This window comes from Hippoglossus stenolepis, chromosome 5 (assembly GCF_022539355.2).
Source record: "Hippoglossus stenolepis isolate QCI-W04-F060 chromosome 5, HSTE1.2, whole genome shotgun sequence".
In the NCBI taxonomy this organism is placed as follows: domain Eukaryota; kingdom Metazoa; phylum Chordata; class Actinopteri; order Pleuronectiformes; family Pleuronectidae; genus Hippoglossus; species Hippoglossus stenolepis.
Window position 1 is genome coordinate 15,319,201 of NC_061487.1, and position 14,270 is coordinate 15,333,470.

Here is a 14,270-nt window from a genome sequence, read left to right on the forward strand (position 1 = left end):
TGAACAGCAGGAGTCCTGTTTAAAAACACCAGTCTGTGATTCAGTGGTTTGAAGGGGTTACTTCTGTGGTATAGCAGCTGATCATGAGGCTGAGGGGTTTTGGAGGCAGTGAGTTATGTCTCTATCTGAACACTTCCTGTTGGAGGTGGATTTAATGTTCAGCATATTGTACATCTGGTTGTTGGGAGAAATAGTTTGGCTTTGCGGGGTTACATCTGGATGAGGTGGTGTTGTGTTTATTATGTGAGTTTCTCTCTCTCTCTCTCTCTCTCTCTCTCTCTCTCTCTCTCTCTCTCTCTCTCATTTGCTAGTTCTACCAGTTTTATAAACTGGGGGGGGAATAGAGGGAGGCCTGCTGGCACAGGGGGAGTTCCGGCATTGCACTACTTTGGGTTTGGTCACTGCACACATCACTGCACTCACATCAGCCCCTCCAGCCAAGGGAGGAGGAGGAGAGCTCCCCACTGACACCTGGACTCAAACAGAGGGGTGTGGAGTTCCCAAACACAACACTCTCACACACACACACACACACACACACACACACACACACACACACACACACACACACACACACACACACACACACACACACACACACACACACACACACACACACACACACACGTACTCTATGAGATAGACAGAGAGCGTGGGTAAGAGGGTATTTATTAAAAAATTAGTCACACAGAGATTATTGGATGTAAAAAATACATGATCTCTGAAAAACTGGGCCCAGAGACACAGTATATACCACGTCTGAAATACGTATAGCTGCCTGCTGAACGTGTGTTCATAAAAAGACCCCCACCCTCCCTGTCTGCTCCTGCTGCTCTCCACCCTTCTATCTGTCTCTTCCCGGTTTTGACTCTATTTTTCCTGCCCTCCGCTTCCTTCCTCCTCTCACAGTTCGCCTGTCTCCACTCCCACTCTCCATCTCCTACACATTCTGACATAATCGCGCACATCTCCACCCTCCTACCCTGGCACACATTACGGCAAGGCACATATCATGCGCTCCTCTCAACGCAGACTCATATTTCCTTTCACAATAACATCCCCGCCCCCTGGCCCCCGCCTCCTTTTGCCTCTCCGTTGGCCTTTCCTATCTGTCTTTCCCTCGTTCGCTCTCACACACACCCTGGGATTGTCACACAGGCAGATCACAGAGACTCTTCACATGGCACTGGCTCTAATTTGTCACCGTGTTAAAAAGGCCAAACAGAGCCAGAAGAGAGAGCTCTAGCAGAGTGGAACATACCCCCGGCTTCTTCTCCACATTCATTTTCCTTATTTCCTGTGCACCATTTTTTACCCCCCACCCCACACGCACATTTTCCTCTTTAGCATCCTATATCATTCACAATTCATGTAATTCCCAGAACATCAGCAGTACCGAGTAATTGAATTCAGATTTAGCAGATGCTGACGTTATTGCTGGCATTTCTTTTGACAGAGCATCCCGGCGAATCAGCAATGATCTAAAACAAGCTTATGTTTATTAATGATGTGAAGCTTCCATGATTTCAATCCTACCCACCCACACACGCACGCACACACACACACACATAATGGAAGCTCTGCCAGTAACAGACTAATCTGCTTTACTACTCGACCACTCCCTTTCTGTCATGTATTTGTGCTAAGACCAGGATAAACCTCCGTTGCAACAGCATCACTCCCTGCGTGCTCTTCTTTTGCTTTTACTTTTGCTCACATTTGTTGATCTAGAAAGAATACGCTTTGTACTGTGAGACAGGATAGTCCAAAGCAAAAGAGTAAACAGTATATATCCTCAATAAAGAGATATTAACTTAAATCTTTTTTTAAGCGGTTGCTCTGTTTCAGTTTTCTTTTTTCAGCATTTTAGGAGCTTTTTAGCATTTTTGCTTTATTGTAAAATGAACATTACAGAGAAATACAGAGAGAGAAGGCTCCCTGTGCCTTTGGATAAAAGCCAGTTCAGGTAGCCTGAATTGTTTTTGCTAAATGAGCCATCACAATTCATCCTTTCATACATTTAGGATTAAAACTGTGTCATGTCAAGTCATGAAGCGTTGAGATAATCGTTTAGATTAATGCTCTACTCACTGGTCTACTAGCGACTGTGCTGCTCATACACTGTGAATTCAGTTGCTTTAGTGTATCCCTATGTCAGCATTTATTTTTATGGCTGCATTAGACTCTGTGTGCTCTGCCGGGCCGCGGTGGACTTGTTGACCTCAGCGTCGTAGCCCCGGGCTTTATGTGTCACAGCTTCTGATGTCTTGTGCTTCGCTTCCACTCATGCGGCTCCATTAAAATGTCCCATCCGCCGTGAGAAATTCAGGGACTGGACTCACTGTCCTGTCTGTTGATGAACGTGGTAGAATTATCTGGCTGATCATTTGAAACATGATTTCAAATTTACATTTACATTAGCTGTAAATTAATGATCAATTACCCAGTCAATGATAAACTCAGTATCTAAACTATAGCTATCACTGAGTATAATAGCAACACCATACTGAAGAATGCTCCACACGAGTCCCTTTTTCAGTATTTGATTGAAATCAGTTGTTTCATTCATGCTTCACTCACACTGACTGCATGGTTATCAGCTGTCTGGTAACTTCCAATCATATTCCGGCAGGTGTACTGCAGGACCATCATAACTTGACACTCTCTTTATTCGGCTGATATGCTCTTGACAACACTGTGCTGTAGCTCCACACATCATTCCAGCCTCAGCGAAGGACAGATCCTTTTATCCCGAATCTTATCTGTAGAACCCTTTTCTTCAAGTGTAACTGGTGTTGGGTGTGTGTTTGTAATGTACACTGTGAAACAGGTTATTTACCAGCTTGTATACATTGTTCTGACAGAGCAGTATCCAGGACGCTGATTCTCTGTGCGTCAAACTCTCATTTCTGGACAGACAAAAAAAAAAAGAATTCCGGATCTATGCTAAAATGTAATGGGTTCTTTCCTGGCCCATATCCCACTGTTCCTGCGAGTTACGTGGAAATCCGCTTAGTAGTTTTTCCATCATCCTGCTGACAAACAAACAAACCAACAAACAGGACATGGGTGAAAACATAACCCCCTTGGCGGAGGTTATTATAACATAGTGGTATTCATGTAAAACACTATTGGTGAATTTTCAACCTGTAAAAATAGTTATATTCCATAGTATCTGTGTTATATTTATGTATAACTTAATGAAAAGCCATACTGCAACTTCAATAATTGTCCTAAATAACTAGGGGCCCACTGGTAAATACATAATATCCAATAACCAATCTGCATCCAACTAGCAATACTTATTTTAAAAAACATATCTCCATTATTCCTAGCATCTTCGTCGAGACGATACAGAGTAGTAACAGTGTGTGCCGGACTGAATGGCACGTGTGAGGGCTAATTTTAGAGTGTCTTCTTGTGTTCAGTCACAGCTTATGCACTCCACTGTGAATTACACTGGGGAAGGGACGTGGTTGTGAGTGGAGGAGATTGTTGTCCTCATTACAGCAGTAAGCTGCTGCTTAGTTTTTCATTGATGTAATGGGACATAAGAAGTCGGGTCCACGCTGTGCACTGATATGCTAATGCTAAAAGCACTGATGGAGCCTCTCTCAACGTCAGCGCCGCCTCTTGGCGCCATTCATTTTGCAGCGGTGCACGACAGCAACTGAGAGAGAGAGAGAGAGAGAGAGAGAGAGAGAGAGAGAGAGAGAGAGAGAGAGAGAGAGAGCGTGCGATAGACAGAGCTGACTGCCCCTGGAGAAAACAGCACACTGACAACCGTTTGAAAGATGTCAACAAAGCCTTCTCCCTTTCCATCTACCTAAATGGTGAAGATAATGTAGACAGCATGGCTGAAAATGCATCGAAACACAAGTGATGTCTCAGCAGCGGCAAACAGACACAAGCCTTTTTCCCCGCTCAGTAGGAAAAAATAACATGCAGTCATTAGATTTCCTAACATCAGATTGATGGCCACTCTGTAATGCAGATGGGACACTGCGTTGCATTTCTGTAATGCCCTTTTCCTTTATAATAACACCTAATGGGCTGTGATGACAAATTGTTGGAGCCGTTACGTTAGCAGAACGGTTTTCATTTACTAAAACACATGTTATTGGGCCTGCCCGGTGTGGCAGAGTCACAGCTATGATGTCTTTGCTCTTGATAAACACTTCATACACTTCTCTGAAGCACAATAAGTGCTCATTACGGGACTCCGTTGGGTGAGGTTTGGAAAAATCTCATGCTTTTATTGTTTTGTCCTTTCCTTGATGTGCGTTCCTTCCTCTCACTTACACCCCCACCCTCACATGTGTCTCCTCCAGGCGCGGGATGATATATTGAATGGATCCCACCCTGTCTCCTTTGATAAAGCTTGTGAGTTCGCGGGGATCCAGGCTCAGATCCAGTTCGGACCCCATGTGGAGCACAAGCACAAGCCCGGATTCCTGGAGTAAGCTTTACTTTTCCTTTTCTTTTCAAAGAGATGCATTAACGCCAACATTCACAATAAGTCAACGTTCACAGCTGTGCACACACATACAGTGTCACCTCCTGCTTCAGTGCAGGCTGTTACTTCAGGGATTTCCTGCGGTGGAAAGCTCAGGGATGATGTCAGCTGTTACAACTGTTTTCTGATATGTAGGCAGTAGGGCAAGAATGACCTCATATGTGGAGGTATGTTAATAGAATAGGAAATGCCTGTAGCTCAAACGTGTAACCATGCAAAAATGTCATTTATCTCCATAGCCTGAAGGAGTTCCTACCTAAGGAGTACATCAAGCAGAGAGGGTCCGAGAAGAAAATATTCCAAGTATGTAAAAAAGTTTGACACTGGGCGGTCCAGGGGAATTATAGTGATTTGTTCTCTCCCGAGACACAAAATGACAAATATGACACATGAGGATAACCTCGTTTCAAGTATATTAACATACATATGTGATGATCAGTCTAAGGAGGTGCAGATGTAACTGCTGTCGTTTCTCCAGGATCATAAAAACTGTGGAGAGATGACGGAGATTGAGGCAAAAGTGAAATACGTGAAGCTCGCCAGGTCCCTGCAGACATATGGAGTGTCCTTCTTCCTGGTGAAGGTAAGAACTGGACTGGTGAGGTCATTGAAAATGTCTTCACAGATTGGTTGCATGCATAAGATTCACAAGCACATTATATTGACATTACCAGCAAATGTTTTTTCTGCCCTTAAATATGGTGGCCTTATCACAAAACAAAATGACAAATCACAAAATGCAACTGCAATCAAGAAAACACAACAGCAAATAAGAACACACAACATTAAATCACAAAACCATGCGTCCATCCAATCGCATAACATGTTGCAAGTTATGCTTGCAACATGACGAGGGCGGTTCGACCCCATCCAAGTCTTCTCCTGGTTCAAACTTAAAGGTGGAAAACGGACGGCCTTGTCGATAGCAGCTACCCATTTTATTCCTTATCAATTACAATTTAATACCATTGTGTTTTGCAATTTGTTGTAGTGTTTTGTGATTGTGTGAGCAAGGAGATCTCATGCTCGTCGAGGTCCACTCTGGATCCAAAATCTTGAACCAATGTCACCGTCCCAGTCTCTTGACAAACTACGAAACCCCTTTGAATGGCACCAGATGTGACCAATGATAGCCTGACAGTCAAACACTACCAATTCATTTTTCCATAAAAAGATTTGAGTAAGTGTGCCCTTATTTGTCAAACCTATACTTAAGTGTAATTTGACTTGATGCTCTCCATTCCTCATTGTAACACAGGCGAGGGGCTGATCTACTGATATTCCTCTGAAATGACACATAGCCTAAAATTACATTTACAATAACTATGATAACTTAATTCTCATATTGTGACTTTATTCTCGAAAACACCAATTTCTCTCCCTGTAAGTGGCCCTAACACTATGAAAATACAACTAGTTTTAAAAACCATAATTTGAAATGATTGCTGAGCCAAAAAACCTCCGGCTGTGCTTGTGAGTGGCGGCTGTTAGAGGGCCGGTCTGATATGAAACAGGTTTGAAAGCTTGTTGAAAACTCAGAAAATAAAAACCCATCATCACAACATCAGAAGGTTCTGAGTGGAAGATTGTGCACTTGCTGTTCAGCTGAAAACTCAGTGCTGTGAAATACTTGTGACACTCGCGATTCCGCTCTGGTTTGGCAAACACACAAGAGGGATGGAGGTGCCGCTGAATGTGAATGGGAGGAAGTTGCGCCGGCAGGTAATACAAAAGTTCTCTGACGATCAGCGTAGTGAGGGGGGGAGAAGAGGAAGAAGAGTTCAGTTGTCAGCTGGGGTATTAATGGACGATAAATGGAATGTTTGGCCTGCACAGTTGAAGCGGACTGCAAGGTTCACATTAGCTTTGCGAGAGAGCGTGCGCGTGCATCCACACATACGAGCGCTGTCTGCATCCGATGAGCCGATTTACTGATGGAGATTTCAAGACTCTGCTAAATAATTCACTCCAGCTGCACTCTCGCTCTCAAAGCCCAGACCTGGCTTGTTTGATGCACATCTGAGAGCATGAACTTCCATTTCACATCTGACACTCTTTAATCACTGCAGGTTCTATGTTGATTTGGAAATACTGTGTGTGTGTGTGTGTGTGTGTGTGTGTGTGTGTGTGTGTGTGTGTGTGTGTGTGTGTGTGTGTGTGTGTGTGTTCCAGGTATTACTCAGTTATATTATTCTGTGTACATAAGCATTATGGAGACTTTTCTTCCTTATGGGGAAAAAAAGCAAGTCCTCATAACATAAATCATTAGATTTTAAGGTGAAGGTAAAGAGTAATATAAAGTAAGGCTTAGGTTAAGGTTTAAGATTAATGTTGAGGTTAGGTTAGGTTAAGGTTATGGTAAGTTTTTTAGGTTTAGACTTAGGTTCAGGTATGGTTTAGGTTCAGGTTAAGGTTAGGTTTAGCTTGAGGTTAGGGTAAAGGTTATGGTTAAGCAAGCATGGTTAAGCAACCAATACAATAAGTCTCCATGAAATCAATGTAAGTCAATGTAATTTCCTCTACAGTCACGGAGACACGACTGTGTGTGTTTGTGTGTGTGTTTGTGTGTATCTACTTTTCTATCGTGATTAATTGAGCATGCAAATTTACCCAAACAATAATCAAGGCTAACCATTTAAAACCATATCGTGCCCACTTGTGATTAGAAAATCAAACTTCCTGCTTCGATTCAGCCTTGATAATCTTGACCTAGCTCAAAACAATGGAGGTTTTTAATAAACCTTTGTGTGAAGATATCAGGAACACTGGGATAATGTTATCTGTCCTTGTGTTTAAGAGCCCTGAACCCAGAAACCCTTCTACTGATTGGCCTTCGCTCCATTGTCAGAGCTCCTTATTTTAACCCAGTGATAAAAGAGAAACAAAAGCCTGGAGACATAAAAGGTACACACTATATTTTCATCTCACCGTCTCTACAACTGGGTAATTTCTGTGTTGTCCTCTGCACCCCTGGAGGAGAGCCAAGTGCAGGCTTGCTCTCTGAAGTGAGCTGCAATAGATTTCCAGTGGGCAGAGCGTGGAGGGCACTGGAGCTGGTCAGGCAGAGAGCGGGTGGAAGCACCACGCTGGTGTGCTGACAGGGACTAAGGTCTGTGGAGACCCTGCTCAATAAAGCAGCAGTTAAACAAGGCTGAACTCTGCTGGGTCACTTCGCTGGGCTTTAAGTCACGGACACAGCATGTAGGGCCGCGATTGTGCATCTGCGCCGCGGATGAATCATCCACGTGGGTGTTTTAGCAGAGACATTAAACGTTGCTTGATGTTTTTCCTGTCTGACAGGAAAAGATGAAGGGTAAAAACAAGCTGGTGCCGCGGCTGCTGGGGATAACCAAGGAGTCGGTGATGCGAGTGGATGAGAAGACGAAGGACATGGTGCAGGACTGGCCTCTGACGACAGTGAAGAGATGGGCTGCCTCCCCCAAGAGCTTCACCCTGGTACTGTGATAGTCGAATGCCACTCGCTCCTAATCCATCGCACGTATTCAGTCATTCCGTGCACAGGGTGAATTACACAGCTCTGCATCACATATTCAATCCTTCCCCCTAGTTTTCATTTTCCAATACAAACAGAACCTGAAAAAATTGCTGCGACCTCAGACCTCCAGTATTGAATGTGTGGAGCATGCTCGCCAGCTATTTCATCCGAGTTAACAATAGATGCTCGGAGAAGAATGTGCAGAAGTTGGATGTATTATTTATCTAAAAGCTTTTTTAATTTTCTTTACCAGCTGCTGGCAACACTACTGTCTGTTTCCATCCAGTATCGGAGAGGAGTACTCCATTCAAAGATTAATAGATTATGCAGATTTAAAAAAATATACACTCTGAGGTATTTTTTGCCAACATTGATTTAAAGTGAAAAAAAAAAAGAAAATCACCTCTGTGTTTCTGCGGAAAGCTTTGATCTACACTACATCTCCTTTTTAATCACCTCTTTTCACGGGTCGTAGGAGCCAGCTCATTTTTCTTTCTGTTGAGGGGTTAGAAATAATGAAGATGCTGCAATGTTTATTGAGACCCTCGCTGCCAGTGACACTTTTTTCTTCCCTCTGTAAGCTGATTGTGAGGCTCTTATGAGATATAGAATATGTTACCAGTGCTGAATAGATGTTGGAACACTGTGACTTGATTTGCTCTGAATCTCTCAAGGATTTCGGAGAGTACCAGGAGAGTTACTACTCTGTCCAGACCACAGAGGGAGAGCAGATATCCCAACTTATTGCGGGATACATTGACATCATTCTTAAAAAGGCGAGTAAATTGGACAATAGAACTCTTTGAATTCATGGAGCATACATCCAATTATCCATACATCTGTCTTTTACTGTTCGCTGTGATGTGTCGGGTTCTCCTCACTACAGAAGCAGAGTAAGGATCGTTTCGGCCTTGAGGGAGATGAGGAGTCCACCATGCTGGAGGAATCGGTTTCCCCTAAGAAGTGAGTGGTATTGCGTTGTATTGTGTTTTATTTTATCCACTGTATTGTCTGTGTGCTGCTTCGTGCGGGGGAATGCTGACCATTCGGATTCAGCGAGCACAGTCCACTTATTCTTCATGAATCTAAACCTTGTTGTTTAATTGTGCATGTAATTACATTTCTGTCTGCCCAGCACAGTTTCCCCCCCAAGGGAGCTAATGTTAGAATTAAAGACAAAAAAAACAAACATAGCACTTTGAATTTTAAAGCAGCACTAACACTATGTCTATCACAGATATTGTTCTTGAATTGTCGAGTTTTGGAATTGAAAGTTCTTCCCTGTTTTTACAAACATAAACACAAAAGTTGCCTCAGGGCAAAGCCACTAAATTATTATTTCATGAAAGAAAGATGCATCTTCGGAGGGTTAAGATACAATCTCATTGAAAGCAGTTTATTTTGCCATCTCTCTTGTTTTTCCCATGTCGCTTAGCAAAGTGATGGAAATCAACTTAATGCTTATGGCTCCATCACAGAGCTTGGAAATCTGTTCTCATGATAAATCCACACGGCCTGTTAGTGAAACCGCTCTCAGGCAGAATGGGGCCTTGTATTCCTGCTGCTCAGGGGCCAATTTACTCACGTCCTGGTTTCCAACATAAAGACTTAATTGCTGCTTCTCAAAACAAGACAAAATGAACCAGTGGAGTCAGGAGCATCTGTTGAGCTGGAAAGGAAAGCAGACATTTTCCTTTACAGTATATTTATTTATTTTGTGACAATACCTACTCACCTTGAGAACAGTCGCTAACAAGCGTGGTAATTGCTTTAATTACAATATTGTACTTTTCGTCATTTAAATTAAGAACAGATACATTATTATCTTGATTAGTTATCAGAATTTAGAGATCCAAGAGCCATGAGCAGCTCCATATGTTTACAAAGCACAATGCCACTGTCTACAAAAAGAGACACTTATAATGAAAAGAGATAATTAATCATATTTTATATATTTTATTAATCGTAACATAGGTTAATCTATAATTAATCAGATGTGTTTCTATAAGGATAGAAGATTAAATGAAAAGAACCTGTGTTTTGCTTTGTTTGACTTCATATTACTGATCCTTCCGCTACTCAGAAGTTTCGCTCTGAATGCATCCTGCTGTCTCTCTTTTTCTCCTACACTTCATCCTGCTCTTCCTGTCTCTTTTCCTTCCGTCTTAGGTCCACAATTCTGCAGCAGCAGTTCAACCGTGTGGGTCGAGTGGAGCATGGCTCTGTAGCACTTCCGGGCATCATTCGGTCGGGCTCCATCGGCGGCCCTGACACATTCAATATGGGTACTATGCCCTCGGCCCAGCAGCAAATCACCATGGGGCAGATGCACAGGGGACACATGCCCCCGCTGGTGAGTAAAAACCCTTGCTATTGCAAGCAAACACAGTGTCTCAGACAAATGCACCAGATGAAAAAGAAATCCCCAATGTCACCATATTCGAAAATAAACTTGTAGCATTTAACCTAAGGCAAGTTTGTTTAAGTAAAATACAGTGAGAACAGAGGAGATGAAAAAATGATCAGTGCTCCTGTTTTTAAAACATCTGAGGTGCATCATGTTTTTTATGTAAATCTGATCTGTGGTGGTGTGTGGTGGTGAAATATTACTTGTGGTCCCTGCTGTCAACAATGACCCACAATGAAGAATATGAATATGGCCATGAGTGAGATAGGGAATGAGAAGTTCCTTATAGTAAAAGCTCATCTGACTCCTGCGGTTTAGAGATATTAGATTGCATGACTGAGAGGTTCACAATTTTGCACCCACAGACAATGCATGTAGTGTATTTAGATTGCTTCTATCTAGTCATTTGCAAACTGTGTTGTTTGCTGTTGTCAGAGTCTGGCCCAGCAGGCCCTGATGGGGACCATCAACAGCAGCATGCAGGCTGTGCAACAGGCCCAAACCGACCTGGGACATGTTGATAGTCTTCCTCCACTGGGACATGACTTGGTGAGTCTTCTCTCCACTTACTGCACAGTGAGTTTTAGAATAGATGCAGCATGGAAAGATGAAGGACCCCCTCCATGACCCATCACTTATAGCAACTAGTGAAGTGCCTACACATGCTTCGAAACATGTCTGTTTGGAAATGGGCAACATGTTGATGAGTCGCCTTTTTATTAAGTTTAATATTGAATGTATAGCATGTCCAAATCTCACCAAAATCGGCACTGTACTTCCATTGCCCCTTCACAATCCTTAAGTGCTAAGTCGATGAGATGATCATTTTCGAGATCTGTTTTCCAGATACAGACAAACAGAGATTTCTGTAATTAGACAGATTTCCACTTTTGCAACAATCGTGAATTTGTGCTTTCTGATGTCACAGCCTCTGGTTTTGCTCAGCGCAGAGAGCTTTAAAGAACACTCATCACATCAAAGTCAATCGTATTTGTCAAATATAATTAAGATGTAGAATCGACTGTAGATGTGGAGGCTGTATTTAATGCTTGAGTGTTTCCAAAGCTGTAGGTGTTACAGCCCGAGTCCTTTAATCCCGCACAAAAAAAGTTTATACGAACCGAAAATCACCCACTGTGATGAAAGCCAACAGCTCTCCTTTTCCTCCTCCTCCGCCGAAAGGCTTCCAGGGTTTGGGTTCAGAACAAAGTGGATGAATCCAAACATGAAATCCACTCTCAGGTCGATGCTATCACCGCTGGAACGGCATCTGTGGTCAATCTCACTGCAGGTGAGTAATGGAGAATACCAAACAGCTAAAAGATGGCACATGTTATCATTTTCAGTTTTCCTTTATTTCGACACCAGAATCCTGGTTTATGAAGAGTGCACCGGACAAAGCTCTAAAAGGAAATGGCCCTGTTGTGAAAACGATATTGTTTATCTTCACATCATTGTCAGAGTTAAACACTCACTGATTAGGATCTTTTTTAAACAAGGGAGAATTTCAGATTTTTAAGATGAGTAAATCGTGAACTTGTTGTCCTGACATACTGGCAACGTCTCTCTCTCTGCTCCCCATGTTGTTTGGCGGGGAGCCAGTCGAGCTCCTGCCAGACATTTGCAGGGTTTTAATCTTACCTCACCATCTGTTTGGTTGCACTTACACTCCCCCTCACTACAACACAAAGTTTGTCTTCAGGGCCACTTGCTGCATCAACGTGCTCATCTCCGTGGAACCATTTCGAATTGGCTCTAATTATGACACTGACGTTGATGTGTGTGTTACCGTGTGTGAGACGCACGCTGCCCCGTGCATTAGCTGAACCAACGTGGCAGCTGCGCAAAACAATTATGATGCACGGTAGAGGCGTAATTTGAAATGATGGCCGTCCGTCCTCCGCAGGTGAGCCCACAGAGACGGACTACACGGCGGTGGGCTGCGCCATCACCACCATCTCCTCCAATCTCACGGAGATGTCCAAGGGTGTCAAACTGCTCGCGGCACTGATGGAGGATGAGGTGGGCAGCGGACACAAGCTCATGGGTGCTGCCAGGATGTTGGCAGGAGCCGTATCAGATCTGCTCCGATCCGTTGAGCCTGCAGCCTTGGAGGTGAGTCACCCACCGATTGTTGTACTGACCCGCACTTCATCTTCCTCTGTAATCCTGGCAGCAGCATACAGTGTCTTTCCTTTTATGTCCCACTGAAGACATTCTTTCTGAGAAGAGTTCTGACCCAGAAGTCTGTTTTAGATAATTCATGGAGGCCTGTTTGAGAACGGGCCAGTGTAATGTGGTGATGTCACTGTCATACAGCCCAGGCAGACGGTGCTGACTGCGGCAGGAAGCATCGGACAGGCCAGCGGGGATCTGCTCCGTCACATGGGGGAGGGCGAGACCGATGAGAAGTTCCAGGTTGGACACCACCCACTCACTGTTCCTATGACACCGCCGGCCAAACAGGAAGGCAAACACGAAATCTCAGAACGCCTTTAAAAATGTCGATACGCTCTTATGTAATCACCTCAGGCTGTATAACAATGTGTCAGAAGCAGAGCTTTTATAAGTGGTATGACACAGTGTCTCAGACAGCTTATCTATAGCTCTTCCTATCTGTCTCATTTATTCTTATTCTATTGAAATTCAATTATCTCCCACATGCTCATATTTTTACTTCTTGGATGTCTCCTTACAGCCGTTGGTGTTAATCCCACATTCTCTGTGTCATAGACCTTGAGTCAATAATCTGCTACATGAACATCAGTGTAGCGGAGTCTCTCCATTTGCTGTACTTAATAACAGATGTGATTTATCATTCACATCTGAAAAAAGTCATTATCACTATTTGCATTTTGCTGCAGGTGCCTTGATGAGTTCTCCATAAATCAACCGGACAAAATGAGTTAAAATAAACATTTGCTTTCCCCGTCCCTTCAGTCACGTGTGCGCAGCTGTGCTGTGTTCCAGTGAAGGACATTGATTAATATGTTGCAGGACACCCTGATGAATCTGGCCAAAGCGGTGGCCAATGCAGCTGCTATGTTAGTCCTGAAGGCCAAGAACGTGGCCCAGGTGGCCGAGGACAGCGTGCTGCAGAACCGGGTGATCGCAGCTGCCACTCAGTGTGCCCTGTCCACTTCACAGCTGGTCGCCTGCACCAAGGTATTTATCTAAAACTTGTTCATCTCTGCAGCCAAGTTGGTAAAGGACGTCCGAAGAGGCAGGAAATCCGAGTAAATATTCTAGTCAGGATATATTGCGTGAGTCAGTGTAGCTTAATTTGATTTTCACTTTGGAAATATTGAAATTCATGTATCTTTTATTAAAGTAGAACGGCCCCTTGCCCTAACCCAAGGCCAAACAGTTTTATATATCAGCTCTTCTAATAGAAGAATAAAGGGAAGGTCTGATAACCTGAATTGTATAAACTGATGGATTCCACAGATCTAAACACCTGATTTGGATTTACATCAAGTTCAACACACTATTTCCTGAGAAATTCACAGTAATGTTGAAAAATGTCTCACAGTGTTACTGAAAGTGATGCAAACAAATTCTAGGATCCTGCAATCTGGAACTTGGTCTGCACCAGGATTAGATGGTTTGCATAATCCAGCTGAAAAATAAACAGTGTGCACCTCCGCCAAGGCCCGACAGTCCCCTTATGAAACCACATTTAAAATCATGAGTTACATGTGATTTATTTGAATCTGCACCAAATTGCCCATACTCAAAAAGATCGGTCCCCCAATTATTTTTTTTATTTAAGATCTGTGAATAATTCTCTGAGAAAACAATTGAAAATGTAAAAAAAAAAGGCACTGTTAAAGAAAGTGAAAATAAAAACC

The 14,270-nt window shown here is 43.2% G+C and overlaps 1 protein-coding gene across 6 annotated transcripts in view; it reads left to right on the plus strand.

The window, feature by feature from the left end:
- The window catches only part of tln2b (talin 2b), an 87,679-nt gene that overhangs the window by 38,223 nt on the left and 35,186 nt on the right, over positions 1-14,270 (plus strand). For all 6 annotated transcript variants that reach the window (XM_035156020.2, XM_035156023.2, XM_035156021.2 and 3 more), the window contains exons 7-18: positions 4,332-4,459; positions 4,756-4,819; positions 4,995-5,099; positions 7,817-7,972; positions 8,687-8,788; positions 8,899-8,975; positions 10,182-10,365; positions 10,855-10,968; positions 11,602-11,710; positions 12,326-12,534; positions 12,739-12,837; positions 13,417-13,584. In XM_035156020.2, coding sequence (XP_035011911.1) covers positions 4,332-4,459; positions 4,756-4,819; positions 4,995-5,099; positions 7,817-7,972; positions 8,687-8,788; positions 8,899-8,975; positions 10,182-10,365; positions 10,855-10,968; positions 11,602-11,710; positions 12,326-12,534; positions 12,739-12,837; positions 13,417-13,584 — 1,515 coding nt within the window. The remainder of the gene's footprint in view (positions 1-4,331; positions 4,460-4,755; positions 4,820-4,994; positions 5,100-7,816; positions 7,973-8,686; positions 8,789-8,898; positions 8,976-10,181; positions 10,366-10,854; positions 10,969-11,601; positions 11,711-12,325; positions 12,535-12,738; positions 12,838-13,416; positions 13,585-14,270) is intronic.